Genomic DNA, 16,851 nt, shown 5'->3' with positions numbered 1-16,851 from the left:
CTGATCTGCCCATCTGACCAACCCGTCTATATCTTTCTGCACTTCTTCCTCATTATTAACCACCCTGACAACCTTCGTGTCATCTGCTAACTTACTTATCATCGCCCCCACATTCTCTCTTTTTTTGAAAATATTTTTATTTGATCTTTAACATTTTAAAAATACAACACCCCAAAGCAAAAAAACAACAAAAAAACCCCAAACAGCCCCCTCCTTCAACCCGTCCAGTAACTCAAAGCCAAACGCACCCCCAGCCCCCTTCTCCCCCACTCAGCAGCTAACAGTAACCAGCTCTTGAAAGTGTAATAGAAATAAACCCCATCTCTTGTGGAACTCCTCACTCAAAATTATCTTTACTTTCCCCAGGTACAAGAACTCCATCATGTCCCCCAGCCATACTGAAGCACAGGGTGGAGAAGCTGATCTGGATCCCAACAGGATTGCCTGCAAGCAATCAGCGAGGTGAAGGCTAAAACATCTGCTCCCGTTCCCGTCTGCAGCTCTGGCAAGTCCGACACCCCAAATATGACCCCACCGGACTGGGCTCCTCATCCACATGCAGGATTGGCGACATGGTGCTGAAAAACAACCCCTAAAATATCTCCAGCCTCGGGCAGGACCAGAACATATGTACATGGTTGGCCGGACCTCTCCCACACAGCTCACAAGAGCCCTCCAGCCCCTCAAACAACCGGCTCATTCTTGACTTCGTCAGATACCTCTATATACCATTTTAAGCTGTATCAACCCCAGCCTTGCACACAAGGTCGAGGCATTCACCCTCTGCAATACCTCACGCCACAAGTAACAAATTTCACAGTCACTTCATTGCAATGTTAATGTAAGCCTACTGTGACACTAAATAAAGATTATTATTAATCCCCCCTCCAATGCCATCCCTAGCTCCTCCTCCCACTTAGTCTTAACCTCCTCCCACAACGCCATACTCCACATTCTCATCTAAATTGTCTACATATATCATGTACAATAAGGTACCTAGCACTGATTCTTGTGTATGCTAGTGGGCACAGGTCTCCAGTCACACAGCCTCCTACCACCACCCTCTGTCTCTTACCATTAAAACAGTTTTATATCCAACTTGCCAAGTTACCCTGTGTGCTAGCACAGCCCTTTAAGCGGGCAGGCTGCATGGACCATATAGCTGGCTGGGGGCCAATCATGCGGGAGCACGTGATTGAACACAGCTAATGGGGAGTTTGCACGGGGCCTGGGAGCAAGACCCCAGGCAGTATGGACCAGGGAACTCAAATGGCCCTTGTCTTGCATCAGTAAACCGCTTTTGTTAACTACTGGAAGCCTCCAGTGTATGTCTTGAGCCATACACACTGGATCCCATGTGCTTTTACTTTCTTTATCAGTCTCCAATATGGGACCTTGGCTTTGTTACAATCCATAAACAAAATCAACTGTACTACCTTCATCTACACACCCGATCACCGCCTCAAAAAATTCAATTAAATTAGTTAGGTATGACCTTCCTCTGACAACACCATGCTGAATATCCCTGAACAAGCCTTGCCTCTCCAAGTGGAGGTTAATTCTTAACTTCAGAATTTCTTCCAGTAGTTTCCCTACCACTGATTTGAGACTCGCTGGTAAAATTCATGGTTTATCTCGACCATCCTTCTTGAAAAATAGAACCACATTAGCTGTCAGCCAATCCTCTGGCCCTTCCCCTTGGCCAGGGAGGAATTAGAAATTTGAGTAAGAGCCCCTGTAATTTCCTCCCTTGCCTCCCACAGCAGCCTGGAATACAACTCATCCGGACCTGGGGCTTTGTCCACTTTTAAGCCTGCCAAAACCTCCAATACCTCCTCACTCCCGATGTCAAACTGTTGAAGAGCCGTACAATTCCTTTTCCTTTTCCTGAGTGAAGGCAGATATGAAGTACTCATTTAACACCTTACCAATATCGTCCGGCTCTATGCACAAATTGCCCCCCTGTCCTTAATGGGCCTTACTGATTCCCTGGTTAATCTCTTCCCCTAATATAGTTATAGAATATCTTGTGATTCTCCCTAATCCTACCTGCCAGTGCTTTCTCTTACCTCCGCCCCCTTTGCTCTCCTAATTGCATTCTTAAGTTGCCCCCCTGCGTTTTCTATACTCCACTAAGGCCTCTGCTGATCTGATCTCTTTGTATTGCTAAAAGTCTCTCTTCTTTCTTACCCAGTCCTGAATGTTCCTAGGCATCCAGGGTTCTCTGGCTTGTTGCTCCCACATTTCACCCGAAAGGGAATGTATTGGGCATGTACTCACCCCATTTCCCTTTTGAACGCTCCCCTACTGCTCTGCTGTAGATTTTCCACAAGAAGCTGTTTGCAGTCTACTTTGGTCAGATCCTGCCTTATTCTAATAAATTCTGCCTTCCCCTAATCCGAAACCGTTTTTTGTTGACCATCTTTTTCCTTTTCCATAACAAACTTAAATCGTACTGTGCTATGGTCGTTATCACTAAAACACTGCCCCACTGCTAGCTCAAACACCTGCCTGGCTTCATACCCAGAGTTAGATCCAGAAGTGCACCGTTTCTTGTTGGATCTTCTACATATTGACACAAGAAGCTCTCCTGAATACATTTCAAGAACCCCATCCCCTCTAAACCCTTTACACTATGACTATCCCAAATAATGCTGGAGGAGTTGAAATTCCCTAATATAATTACTATATTGTATTATATTATTATTATTTTTACATATCTCGGTGACTTGTCTACATATCTGCTCCTCTTATTGCCCGCTAACTGTTTGGGGGTCTATAATACACTCCCAGCAATGTGACTGCCCCCTTTTTATTCCTAAACTCTACCCACAAAGCCATATTTGAAGACCCTTCCAAGATATTGTCCCTCCTTACTACAGTAACTGACTCCTTAATTAATAATGTAACACCACCTCCTCTTTTACATCCTCCCCTGACTCGCTTGAGGATCCTATACCCCGGAATGTTGAGTTGTCAGTCCTGCCCCTCTCTCAACCTCGTTTCTGTGATGACAATAATATCACAATTCCACGTGTCAATCCACACCCTTAACTCATCAGTCTTACCTATAATACAAATAATAAAATAAAAATAAAAATAAATCGCTTATTGTCACAAGTAGGCTTCAATGAAGTTGCTGTGAAAAGCCCCTAGTCGCCACATTCCGGCGCCTGTTCGGGGAGGCTGTTACGGGAATTGAACCGTGCTGCTGGCCTGCCTGGGTCTGCTTTCAAAGCCAGCGATTTAGCCCTGTGCTAAACAGCAACGAGCATTAAAATAGAGTACTGCCCCATATGTTATTCTCTAAGTCTGAATAAAGATTGTAGACTTCCAGTTAACACAAATACTTTATTCAATGGGTTTGTTCTGTTTCCAGAGCTTAACTAGATCCAATACAGTCAAGAGGTATGACCAGTGGAGCTAAGGTAAACTGCCTATGCTGAGCTGTCTCTGTCTGCTGCTGCTCACTGGCCTTGTGCTTCTGAAAGAGGCGGATCCTCCCTTGGGCTGGACCCTTTATACCCGTCTCTGATGCTGCCCTCTAGTGATGCTGTGGCTGTTACATCTGTCTGTAGTCCCTGGTGTATGTGCAGATGTATGTACAGATGTACAGATCACTACACCCCACCTGACTTTCTTGGAACTCAACATGGCTGAACTCCCTCTATCTTGGTTCCTTTACTGTCTTTATTGTACTAAAGATTTGTGCCTCCCTGCCCCCTCCCAACAGCATTAGCCATGATGTGGATTCGAAACAAACCTGTTGGACTTTTACCTGGTATTGTCAGACTTCTTACTGCAATTAATTAGCGATTGAATACTATGGGTGTCTATGGATGTCCAGTATTTCAAATGCAGGCAAACCCTTGTCACTAATGTTAATTTGAAAAAAACTGAACTTTGTCAGCAGGGACTAGCATGTTTACAGTTTTAAAAGTGGTATTCTGTTCCAGCTTTCCAACCACCAGTCACACACCCACACAGAGACACATCAGACATACCACTTAAAAATAATCAAAAGCAGGAAAAAAGCTCTGACCAAACTGATGTAATTCTTTCTGCTTGCATTACCTTTTGCTGATTTCAGGTATTATAATTTTAGCGTGCAGTTACATCGTGACATTGGTATTAATGTAATTGCATTTAAACTAAGGAGGGTGGGGCGTTACAACGGGGGTGAGGGGGGGGCCAGAAATCAGTGAAATGTACAAATTTGATCCCCTAGTCTCCTCCCAATCAGTACCCCTCCACTCACCCACAAAAAAGATTCAGGGCAGAATTTTCTGCTCCGGAGACTAAGTGCGGTGGTGGGTGATAAAGTCAGCCTTGCTTCTCTGGCCTGTGGGAAAGGTTGCCATGCCGATCATCCATTTTTTACCTCATTATGTCTGCATAAATGAGCAGATCATCGTATCTTGTGCTGGAGCGGGTTGGGATTCATCCACCTCGCCATTACCTCATCATGGCGAAGGTCCAGGTGTCATATTTAAATAGCACCCACAAACACATTCACTCTCTGCAGCCCAGGATTTGATGCAGTGGGAAACCCCCGCACCCCGCCCCCACCTCACCCAGAGACGAGAACTCTCCATTAAGGATCAGTTACAGGTGCCTGGAGAGACTCCTCCAGGCAGCCGAGAACCAGCGGGAGGTCCTTTACCCCTATGGTGGGAGGCGGAGATCCAGCCACCTCACCACATAAGCTTGGTAGGAAGGCAGCATGGAGACCAGTGCCAGTGCATCTCAGAAGAGGAGCCCCCTCCTGTGCCAAAAAGGGTGTATGATCTCATCCATTCTACCAGGCTAAGTCAACCTTCTCCTCAGAGGTTATGACTGGGCGACTTCACTCTCAGAGGCCAACGCAATGCTCAACATGAACGTCGGAAACTCCAGACAAAGGCTGGATGATGAGTGCTTGTCAATGATCAAACGATGGTGCTACTAAAGCTCTGTGTGTGCACATAACGGTAACCTCCAGGATTGGCAGTGATAAAGCACGGCGTCTTAAAGAACGATCTCATGTCAGGGACTCAGTATGAGGATGGAATGTGTTCTTACATGAGGGATGGCATATAGAGAGATGCCACAGTCCAGATTCAGATTAATTCACAGACGGTGAAGCAAGAACCAGTGACATATCACTGTCCTCCTTAATGTGCCTTGCAACTTTCCAGGCATTTTGCCATGTCTGCAGTGATGTTTGCTGTGTAATTACTGCCTCTTGAAGGCTGCTGTAGGCAGTGAAGTGATGGCGTGATGAATGAAAGGACTGCACCATGTCCACATGTTTCACAATAAGCACTGGTGAACCGGACCTGGGCGGAGGTGGCAGAAGCGGTGAGCGCCATGGGCACCACCATGAGGGTTCGGCCAACAGTGCCAGAAGAGGCTGCACGACTTCCTCTGAACAGCCCGGGTGAGTCACCACCTCCGTGCTCGTGGCACCACACTCGTTCCACACAACCCAGCCCCCATGTGGTCTCCACCAGGCGGATGAGTAGGCAGTGCCACTTTATCTGTCTCCCCAGGAGAAGGTAGCCCACAACCGCCGGGAGGGAAAGAAGACCAGAGTGACCCCCGGACCTGTGGGTCCTCACTGCCGCGGAGCTGAGGGTGATGGACCTGGTCGATGGTGTGGGAGAGCAAGAAGCCGCCAAGGTAGAGGTCAGCATGAGACAGCCAAGTCAGCCCAAGTCAACCAAATCAGCCCCAATGCATTGCAATACCCCTATGGCACGTGCGTCACCCCTCCACCCCCCACCTCCACACCACGCCTACCTTTGATCTCACCATATGTCTTGTCTTTTGGTTCGCAGAATCACTTCCTGATGAGGTGGGTGCCGCACCCCCAGCCGCAACCCTGCAGCACCCCAGGGGTTCCAGTCCGGTGACGACACCAACTTTTCGTCACTGCTGTCACTAGCACCCTCCACCATCCGAGAGACCTTCACCTTGCTGGGTCATTTTAGTGAAGAGGCTCCTGGGACAATATCTGGTGCACACGACACACATGCTACGGTACATCAGTTAGGGTTAGGAAACCACGAGAGGGCGGCCCGACCCCAGGGACTAGTTGTGGTCCAGACGGGTCTCAGGCTTCTGGAAGGGGCATTCCATCAATGTTGGAGAGCCGGAGACTACTTGAGGGGCTGTCAGCAACCTTCCAGCACCGGCAGGAGCAGGCGGCTCTTCGACAATGTGTGCTATCCAGCCCAACACCAAACGGGTGGCATCTGCGGTAGAAGCCTCGGGTGAAAGGGTCAGGGTCTTGGGTCCAGGATGTCCAAAGCCTGGGGCATTCTGTGTGGGCACTGGCTGAGGCATAGGACAGGACAGCCATGACACTAGTAGCCATATACCAGGGCCACATGGAAATTGTTGCAGCATTCCTGCGTGTGGTCCAGTTACAACGGAGCATGCCCGTGGGCATCAAAAACATTGGCTTGGCGCTGGCTGACCTCAGCTAGTCACAGAGGTACCTGGAACGGTCCCAGAGGAACGTGGCACAGTCCCTGTGCTATATGGCCATGAGCATCAAGACTCAGATCAAGGCGAGAATGGGCCTCCAGGACTGGCATCACCAGGTGACAGCAGAGCCCCCGAAGCTCACTCCAGCCACACCCCGGCCCCAATGAGTAGCCCGGGGGCCATCAGGCACTCCAAGTGAAGGAGGAGGTGATGGGCCCTGCTGATAACCCCCTCTGAATCCATCCCGCCTGTCACTGCCGCATCCGATGGGCAGCGGGCAGAACAAGGTAGCATCACACCAGCTGTGACACCCGGAAAACTCCCAGGCCCATCCAGGCCTGGTCACTTCAGAGGACGGTCAGAGGGCGTGCAGCAGGCCACCTCCATATCTGATGTGCCGCCTGGGGTCCACCTAGATGGAGCATCAGGACTTGTAAGATTAGAAAGATAGACACCAGTTAAGTTGGCACGGGTGAAGCATATATGATAGCATTTGGGGCTAGGACACAATACTCTTTCTATCACAGTATACACCTGTTCACCGACGTTCCATACCGCCTCAGTCCCCTGTCCTAAGGGTGAGGGGGATGGGCTGGGCTGGGTGCAGATGGTCTGCTGGGATGGCAGGGTGGGGGTGGTCGTGTGGGTGCTGAAAGAAGGCCCGGGGTAGGGCCCCCAGGACTGTTCTTCGTTCCCACTGAGTCGCCCTTGGAGACGGCGGGGGCTGGCCAGACATGTGGACATGTGAGTGGCCCATCACTGTTCAACACGGCCATAACAACCCCTCCCCAAACAAGATCCCAAACCCCACCCCCGCCACCCCCGCCTCCCCTCGCTTGGAATGTCCAGCACCCAGGCATACAATGGAATCTGATACTGCAGAGTAACACCGGCCGTGCGGAGGTAACTCCCCCCCCATCCACCACATCCCATCCCCCAAAAAAACTGGTCACCACCCTCCGGTGGCCAACCCAGGACAATGTCCACAGTAGCCCCTATGGGCGTGTAGGGCAGGGCCGCAGAGCACACCCCTGGCAAGGGCAGTGACAGCACGTCAGTGAACGTCCCTGGCATCAGGGACAGGGGCCAGAGGCCTCCACTGTGCCGGGCATCGACAAGGCCAGGGGTGCAGTGATAGGGGGTTGCAGGGGCAGAGTCTGTAATCCCAACCAGGGCCACCATGTAGCTCGTTGGACCTGTTTGGGCACGGGGGTGCACACCATGCTAGCATGTCGGCATTTCACCCCCTGCAGACAATGGATATTGGAATTGAACCAGCATTGGTGGCCTTCCTGCTAGTTACCGCAGCCTTGGGGGCTGTATGAGCTGGAGCTGCTTGAGGAGGAAGCTGCAGCAGCAGAGTGTGCTGCAGAGAAACAGGAGGCAGCCGTCCAGGATGGAGACCAGCCACCCAGCTAGCCAAGGAGGAGGAAGTGCCAAGGAGATGCTGCATGAGGCCTCGTGTATAGCGGCAGTGCCTGTCATTCGAGGACCTGCTGGAAAGGCATGTCGTCGAAGACTCAGCTCAGCAGAAAGACAGTGGGACATCTGCCAGATGATGGCACACTTGGCACTGCGGGGGTATGGGGAGGACACCCATTCTCGATGGCCATCAAAGTGACAGTCGTCCTGAACGTTTACGCGCCGGATTCCTTCCAGGTGTCGAGTGAGGACCAGTCTGGGATCTCACAGACCTCGGTGCACAGGTGCATCTGCATCATCACGAAGACCCTATTTGCTCAGGCGGCTCAATACACCCATTTCAATGTGGATGGAGCTCAGCATGAACCCCGGGCAGCCGATGTCCTGGATCCAGGGGTGATCAACGTGATGCATGTCCCCCTACAAGACCCTGCAGATGACAGGCCGCTCTGCACAAACTAAAGGGGTACCTCTCAAAGAACGTGCAGTGTGTACGATGCCTTCATCCTGGTACACTCGACAATTTCTGACATGTTCGGGCCTGGCTGCTGTCCAGGTGGCGTGGTGGTGCCCTGTTCCACTCACTGCCCACCAGAGGCGCCACCCCCCCCCCCCCCCCCCCCGGAACAGGGAATCGGTGGACGTTAGCGCCAGTCTTCCTGGCGTAAAACGCCACCTTTTTCACGCTGACGTGGGCACTTAGTCTCCAGAACGGAGAATCCAGCCCATGATTTTATTGAAACAAGATTCTGAGGGGGCTTGACGGGTTAGATGCTGAAAGGATGTTTCCCCTTGTGAGAGAGACTAGAACTAGTGGACACAGTTTAAAAATAAGTGTCTGGATTCTCCAATTCTGGGACTACGTCCCCATGCCAGAAAAACTGGCGCAAAACGGCCACCGATTTCCCTTTTGGCTGTGGGCTAGTATGCTGGCAGCGTAAAGCACCCGGCTCTAGCTGCCGATATGTCCCGGAGAATTGCCGGGTCCGTGGCCCCGCCGTACTTCATGACGGAGGCCGCTCTTGGACCCAGCCCACGAAATAGTCCCCCCCTTCAGCCGGCTCGCGCGCCCTGGACCGCCGCAACCACCACAGTGCCCCCAGTCCCGAATAATGCCCCCCTACCCATGGATCGGCCCTCCCCCAACTGTGGCGGTGCTGGACTGAGTCTGCAGCTGCCACGCCGAGTTCCTGACGTATGAGACCACACGTGTCGTGCGCGCTGTCGGGAATTTGGCCGGTTGGGGGCAGAGCATCGCGAAAGCGGCACCGCCCCCGATTCGGTCGGGAAATGTGATACTCCGGCCGTTCGCCGAACGCGGTTTCGGCGTCGCCGACCAGAGAATCCAGCCCGAGGTCTCCCATTAAGATGGAGATGAGAAGAATTTTCTTCTCTCAGAGGGCAAATGGTGGAGGCAAGACCATTGAATATTTTTAAGGTAGAGGTTGATTCTTGACTGACAAGGGAGTCAAAGATTATAAGTGGCTGGTAGGAAAGTGGAGTTGAGGCCATAGACAGATCAACCAAGATCTTATTGAATGGTGGGGAAGGCTCAAGAGGCCGAATGGTCTATTTCCGCTTCTGATTTGTATGTTCTTATGTATTTTTGCCTGTTCAAATGTGACACCAAGATTGAGAACAGACAGCCTTAATCACAAGATTGTTGCGAGGGAGAGAGATGGAGTCGGTAGCTTGGGAACAGTTTGGAGCGTGGAGCATAACCAATGGCTTTAGACTTCCAAATATTGAATAATTTGGTAAACAATGTTGATAGAGTTTAATTGGATATTATTGAGTTAATCCACTCTGTTTTGGAGATATCAAGACTTAACACTCAAAATTTAACAGGCTTTTCTTTTGATTAATATTTCAAACACAAGAAAAAAGCACACGACACTTAATAGAATAAATATTTTAGGAATTTTACCTGTAGAATACCTCCTGTTGCTTTTGCCCAATTAAGAAAATAACCCCGTGCATCATATATGGCAACAACAAACTGCAGCTCCATACGCTGTAAGCAATGAAACATAAATGGTAAAGGGCAAGAAACAAGAAATCACAATCACAGTTTACATCATTTTCCTATATGTAGGTTCAAAGCTACCATGTCATTGAACTTACCATTTGAATTAGTATCAGATTATCAAAGTAAAATAGCCTGCGGGATTATCCGTCGACGCGATGATCCTCCGCCTCACCAGCATCACATCCACGCCTGCGCCTTTCCCGACGGCGTGGAGTGCCCACAATGAGAAATCGCAGGCTGGATTCTCTGCCTGCCACGCCACATTTCTGCCCCGACCCACCGGCGGGATTCTCTGTTACACCGGCTGGTCAATGTGGTTTCCCATTGTGGGGCAGCACCACGGCGTTGGGAAAGCCCAGGCGCCGGCAAAACGGAGAATCCCGCCGGCGGATAATCCCGCTTCCCATTAGCCTGCGGTGGGAACAGAGAATCCCGCTGCTGGTGGGGGTACACACACTGGAAAACGGGGCTCGCAGGATGGAGATGGCCCAGTATCTTTTTTGTGAAGGAGGAACATGTTTGATTCATCTAATTTACTTTTTTGAAGGGCGTCTACAGCATGGTGGATAGAGGAGTGTCATATGGATATCCAGGAGAATGAGAAGTTTATTGATATATATAACTGACCCTTTGTGAATGAATAAAAATAATTGTGGATGTTCTTGTAACTGTGTTTCTGCTTGTGCCTATTTGTCGTGAATTGAGAAATAATCATAACTATAGAAAACATGAATAATGCAGAGTTTGTATTTCAGATCTCTTATCTGGAGTCAATATTGGGCCATAACTTCCTTGGAGTGACAATCAGCGACAGATTGCCACACCGTACCGACTGGCTTGCACTGAAGTGTCTATCTCGCCCGACATTCCTGATTCAGGCAGGGTGAGGTTCAGGCAGCGCTGCATGTCCTGGTTCCAGTGGCAAAGTGTAAAAGAAGCAAAGCAGAGGAGGACACAATCCTTTTCTGCAGCACTAGCTGCCACAGAGCAGATGAGTTTAAATGTCATGTTGAAAATAACAGGCCAGAGAGAAGGTAAATGTCTAAGGCACGGTAGCACAGTGGTTAGCACTGTTGCTTCACAGCGCTAGGATCCCAGGTTCGATTCCCGGCTTGGGTCACTCTCTGTGCGGAGTCTGCACATTCTCCTTGTGTCTGACTGGGTTTCCTCCGGATGCTCTGGTTTCCTCCCACAAGTCCCGAAAGACCTGCTGTTAGGTAATTTGGACATTCCGAATTCTCCCTCAGTGTACCTGAGCAGGTGCTGGAGTGTGGCGACTAGGGAATTTTCACAGTAACTTCATTGCAGTGTTAATGTAAGCCTACTTATGACAATAATAAAAATTATTATTATTAAGGCAGTGATGGGTAACTTAAGCTAGTGAGTGGGCTGCATGAATGCGCCTCCCACCATTTCAGTGGGCCTTAAGATTGAAATTGGGCATGTTCACTAACCATTACACCAAGAATAAGATTTAATACACGCTAAATTCTCTATTCCTCCGTGATTCTCTGATCCTCTGGGCCAGGATTCAAGTGGGCATGGATTGGAACAAGTATTTGCCAGCATGGCCCTGACACGTTGGATATCATGGCGGGCCAAGGGGGTATGTATTTAAGGTAGGTGCCCCCAGAGTCCATTGGAGGACACGCTCCCCCCACAATGCAAATCCTGCCCACTTCAACCTCAGCCTCCCCCAACAGAGACCCACCAGACCCCCTACTAAAGACCCCAATCAGAGACCGCCATAACAGGGAGCCCCCATTACAGGAATCAGAGAATCCCTATATCAGCGAATTTCCCCCGCAGCAGAGAACCTCTCCCATAGCACAGAACTTCCATATCAGACAACCCCCTATTGTAGAGGATCTTCCATAGCAAAGAACCCCCATGACAGAGAACCTTCCATATCAGAGACATCCTCCTCCGTATCAGAAAAAAACACATAGCAGTGAACTCCATAGTAGGGAAATCCCATAGCAGGGATCCCTCCCCCCACCATATCCAAAGATGTGCAAGTTAGGTGGATTCGCCATACAAAATTGCCCCTTAGTGGCCAAAAGGTGAGATGGGGTTACAGGGATATTGTAGGGGAGTGGTCCAAGGTAGAGTGCACTTTCAGAGAGTGATGCAGACTCAATCGGCCCTTCTGCACCGTGGGGATTCTATAAAAATATATCAGAGAATCTCCCATAGCAGAGAACCCCCTCACGTCTGCCTGGAAGCTAAAGAACAGCCCAGGCAGAAATAGTGAAAAGAAATCACTGCTTTTTCATTCACTTATGCCTTACATCTGCTGCTTCATACAGATGTTTAGAAAGTAACAGCTGTAACTTAGTAGAAAGCTAAAACCGGATCATAAGTTTATAACTCCACTCAGATCCTTTGATTTGCAAAGTTTCTATTTACTTCAAAGAGAAACAACTTTTATCAGTTTGTAATTAGCAGCTTCCAGACAGCCAAATGTCTGAATTGATTATTTTCATTTTCATTCACGCTTGAATGGATCCCAAGTAACCTGCTGTGAAACTAACAGCAATGTTTATAAATGTTTAGTAGTTAAGTGCTTTCACTTCCTCTTTTTCTCAGTGGAAAGTACTTAACTGCTTTCGATGTGGTCAAGAACTGTCAATCACAGATAAATGTTTTTTACTGTTTCTGCCGGGACTGCTCTTAAGCTTCCAGGAGGGGTGACTGATGGGGTGGGAGGGGATTTTTTGTTTTTGGGTCTTTTCTGGTATAGGGGGCCTTTCTGCTGTGGGGAGCTTCTCTAATGATGAGAGCTTCTCTGCAGTGGGGAGGGGTGGGGGGGAGGGGGGGGGGTTCTCTCCTGTAGGGGAGGTTTATCTGTTATTGGGTGTTTCTGGTGGGTGTCTCTAATGGGGGTCAATGGTGGGGGTTCGGTTCATCCTCATGCATGCATTCTGTGTGGGAGGGTGACCTAGCAATTCCCATGGGAAGGAGATGCCCCTACTTGTTGTGGGGGAAGGATTTGCATTGCGAGAGGAGGTTGGCCTGCCTCTGGACCTTGCTATTGGACCACCTGGCCTGCCTCGAGACCTTGCTATTGGACCGCCCATTCAAAATGGAGGCCAGATAATGTGATTCACGATGGAATCCATTGTGATCCCTGCCATGTATAAATTTGCATGGCAAGGGACACTGAATCGCTTTTGGGTGCCGGTCCCAGTGCCAGCACAAACAGAAGCGATTCAGCTACGGCAGAACAGTTTCCTGAACGGAGAATCCAGCCCAAGAATACTTCTGGCCGAAAGCTACAGGACACCATCTTGGTAAATGCATGCCCCTAGTGATCACTGGCTTCACACAGAGCAATGCAAAGATAATGTTGATCTGTGTGCAATGCTGATTTGAAGTGGCAGCTACTTATTTTAAACACCACACTATCTTAACTTCACATCTTGACATGACATGAAACAAAATTATGGATCTCTCACTATCATTATTTAAAGGGGTACGAAGTACTTACAGGTTAGTTGCTGGATTCTCTCTGGCTATTAGTACAATTATATGTGTTTCTGCAGCTTTTCAATATCTAAAGTATGACTCAGAGTGTGTTCTGGCTGGTCTTGAAGTACTTTGCTTGTCAACTAAATTATGATGTAAGGAACTGATTCTGGCATTGACAACCTGGTAGGCCTTCCTCTGGAAATTGAACATGATTGTGAGAATGAAAAGGGGTTGGGCAGAGGAAGACAAGATGTTGAAGAGAGAGGAGGAGGAGAAGGGTGCTTTGCAGACGACTATACATGCTGAAAGCTTTCAGGGAAATATTATCTTACTTCCACTTCAATAAGGAGTCATAAACTGCAGTCTATCTAGTGTAGGTACACCCACAGCCCTGGTAGAAAAGTTGTTTCAAGATTTTTGCCCAGTGACAGTGAAGGAAACGTTGTTATAGTTACAACTCAGGATGGTGATGACCTGGAGAAGTATTTGCAGTGGTGATGTTCCTATGGATAGGCTGCTCTTGTTTTCACGATGATGGAGGTCACGAGTTTGGAAGATACTCTCTGAAGAACTGTGTTGTTACTGCAGTGCAACTTGTCGAAGTCTATGAACACCGGAGGTGGAGGGACTGAAGGTTAAAGGTGGTGAATTGGATGCTGATCAGTTTTGTCTTGGGTGGTGTCAAGTTTCTTGACTGTATTTGGAGTTGTACTCGCTCAGGCAGGTGGAGAGTATGCCATCATACTTCTGAATTGTGCCTTGTAGATGGAGGGCAGCTTGCCAGGAACCATGATCCCATTAAAAAAAATTCTTGCAATGCCTTCTTTTGTTCATCAATATGAAAATCCAATATGAATTTACATTCTGAAATTTGTTGTTCTTCATGTTTTCCTCTTGCTTAATTTTAAAACCATTGCCCAGGCTCAGATTAAACTTCCAGTTATTAACTGAAAGGATCAACTGCAGGTTTCAGACTTTAAACAAATCCTTCAAGTGTATACGAGTTAAACAAAGCATTTACGACTAACAACCCAACAATTTGTTAACTTTTATTTTTTAATCCTGAAAATCTTGAATATACATTTATCTTCACCAAAGAGCTCTTCCCACTTTACAGGATTCCTTTACTTTTTCTGTGACCAAGCCAACGGTTCTCAGGAATTCATTTTGATTCTCCTCAGTATTCCCATTATTTTCCAAGGTTTATTTTATTCGTTCATGGGGATGTGGGAACCGCAAGTGTGCCAGCATTTATTGCCCATCCCTAATTGACCTTGAGGGGGCAGTTAAAAGTCAACCATATTGCTGTGGGCCTGGAGTAACATGTAGGACAGACCTGGTAAAGACGGCGGATTTCCTTCCCTAAAGGACATTAGTGAACCAGGTGGGTTTTTATGACAATCGACAATTGTTTCATGGTCTTCATTAGACTTTTAATTCCAGATTTTTATTGAATTCAAATTTCACCATCTGCATTAGCAGGATTTGAACCTGGATCCCCACAGCATACTCTGGGTTTCTGGTTTACTAGTCCAGTGACAAAACTACTAGGCCACCTGCCTGCAGTTTCCTGAGGGATTTCCACTAATATTCAGCTAGATAACCTTCCAACTATCATTAAGCAACTACAATTGTGGGCACCCCAGCTCAAGCATGGGCCTTAGGAAATTAGTATTATTAGACAAATTGCGTTGGAGAAATTAATGGGACTGAGAGCCGATAAAGGAATGTTTATGTTTACTAAACCTTCTGGAGTTTTTGAGGATGTAACTACTAGAATAGATAAGGGTGAACCAGTGGATGTGGTGTATTTGGATTTTCAGAAAGTTTTTGATAAAGTCCACATAAGAGGTTAGTGTGAAAAATTGAAGCACATGGGATTGGAGGTAATATATTGGCATGGATTGAGAATTGTTTAGCAGACAGGAAATAAAGAGTAGGAAAAAATGGGTATTTTCCGAAGTAGCAAGCAGTGACTCATGGGGACCCACAGGGTTTAGTGCTTGGGCCCTAGCTACTCACTATATACATCATTGATTTGGACGAGGGAACCAAAAGTACTATTCCCAAGTTTGCCGGTGACATGAAACTTGGTGAGATGGTGAGTGGTGAGGAGGATGTTGAGGTTTCATGGTGACTTCGACAAGTTGAGTGAGTGGGCAAATACATGGCAGATTCAGTAAACATGGATAAATCTTAAGTTACCCACTTCGGACGAAGAAACAGAATGGCAGAGTATTATTTTAATGGTGTTAGATTGGGAAATGCTGATTTTTCGAAGGAAACTGGATGTTCCAGTACATCAGTTACTGAAAGCAAGCATACAGTACAGCAAGCAGTTAGTCTTCATTACAAGAGAACTTGAATACAGGGGTAAGGCTGCCTTAATGCCTTGGTGCGACCACTTGTGGAGTACTGTGTGCAGTTGTGGTCTCCTTATCTAAGAAAGGATATACTTGACATAGAGGGAGTGCAGCAAATGTTCACCAGACCTGATTCCTGGAAGAGTAGGATTGTCCTGTGAGGAGAGATTGGGTCAATTGGGCTTATATTCACTGGGATTTAGAAGAATGAGAAGGAACCTAATTGAAACTTCTGGAATTCTGACAGGGCTGGACAGACTGGATGCAGGGATGTTGTTTCCTCTGGTTGGGGGGCCTAAAACAAAGGGTCACAGTCTCAGGGTGACGTAGGTCATTTAGGACTGAAATGAGGAGAGATTTCTTCACCCAGAGGGTGGTGAACTTGTGGAATTCTTTATCACAGAAGGCTGTGGAGGCCAAATCACTGAATATTTAGGAAGGAAATAGAGAGGGCAACACGGTGGCCCAGTGGTTAGCATTGCTGCCTACAGCGCTGAGGACCCAGGTTCAATCCCGGCCCGGGTCACTGTCTGTGTGGAGTTTGCACTTTCTCCCCGTGTCTGCGTGGGTTTCACCCCCACAACCCAAAGATGTGCAGAGTAAGTGGATTGGCCACGCTATATTGCCCCTTAATTGGAAAAAAAATAATTGGGTGTCATGTGAGAGTACCTTTAAGACATGGATGATTAAGCAATGTACCTGTAAGAAACCAGTGATGTCATACAGTGGGTGGAGCTCAGCTCAGTTCAGCCATTTTGCAGTTTGGTTTTGCAGGTTTTTAGTTTCAGTTTAAAAAGCAGTGTGTGTCTGTGTCTGTGTGTTTCCAGAGAGCTGCAAGTTTTGAAAAGAGCTGGGTGTGTGTCTGTGTTTTGGCAGTGAGCTGTATCTCTGCCATGAAAGACTATCTCGGATCATTTGGGTGACTTAAAGTAAATCCTTTAACCTGATGTGATTTTGTTTAAATGTGTTAAGTCTCTTGGAAGTTTGAAGGAACATTTTAAGGAGTTATTTACTGTTGCAATATTTTCTGAGTTATCTTTGAAGAAAGGGGTGTTACGCGATCCAATGTTTATTTAAGATGTTAAGTTGAGTTCT

At 47.9% G+C, this 16,851-nt stretch overlaps 1 protein-coding gene across 1 annotated transcript in view; it reads right to left on the bottom strand.

The window, feature by feature from the left end:
* tmem67 (transmembrane protein 67) overlaps positions 1-16,851 on the bottom strand; it is a 439,599-nt gene that overhangs the window by 181,612 nt on the left and 241,136 nt on the right. Inside the window, exon 11 of the mRNA XM_072468028.1 lies at positions 9,821-9,907. Coding sequence (XP_072324129.1) covers positions 9,821-9,907 — 87 coding nt within the window. The remainder of the gene's footprint in view (positions 1-9,820; positions 9,908-16,851) is intronic.

This window comes from Scyliorhinus torazame, chromosome 11 (assembly GCF_047496885.1).
Source record: "Scyliorhinus torazame isolate Kashiwa2021f chromosome 11, sScyTor2.1, whole genome shotgun sequence".
Taxonomy (NCBI): domain Eukaryota; kingdom Metazoa; phylum Chordata; class Chondrichthyes; order Carcharhiniformes; family Scyliorhinidae; genus Scyliorhinus; species Scyliorhinus torazame.
Note: the sequence above shows the minus strand (reverse complement) of the source record. Positions and strands in the feature narration are given on the sequence as shown.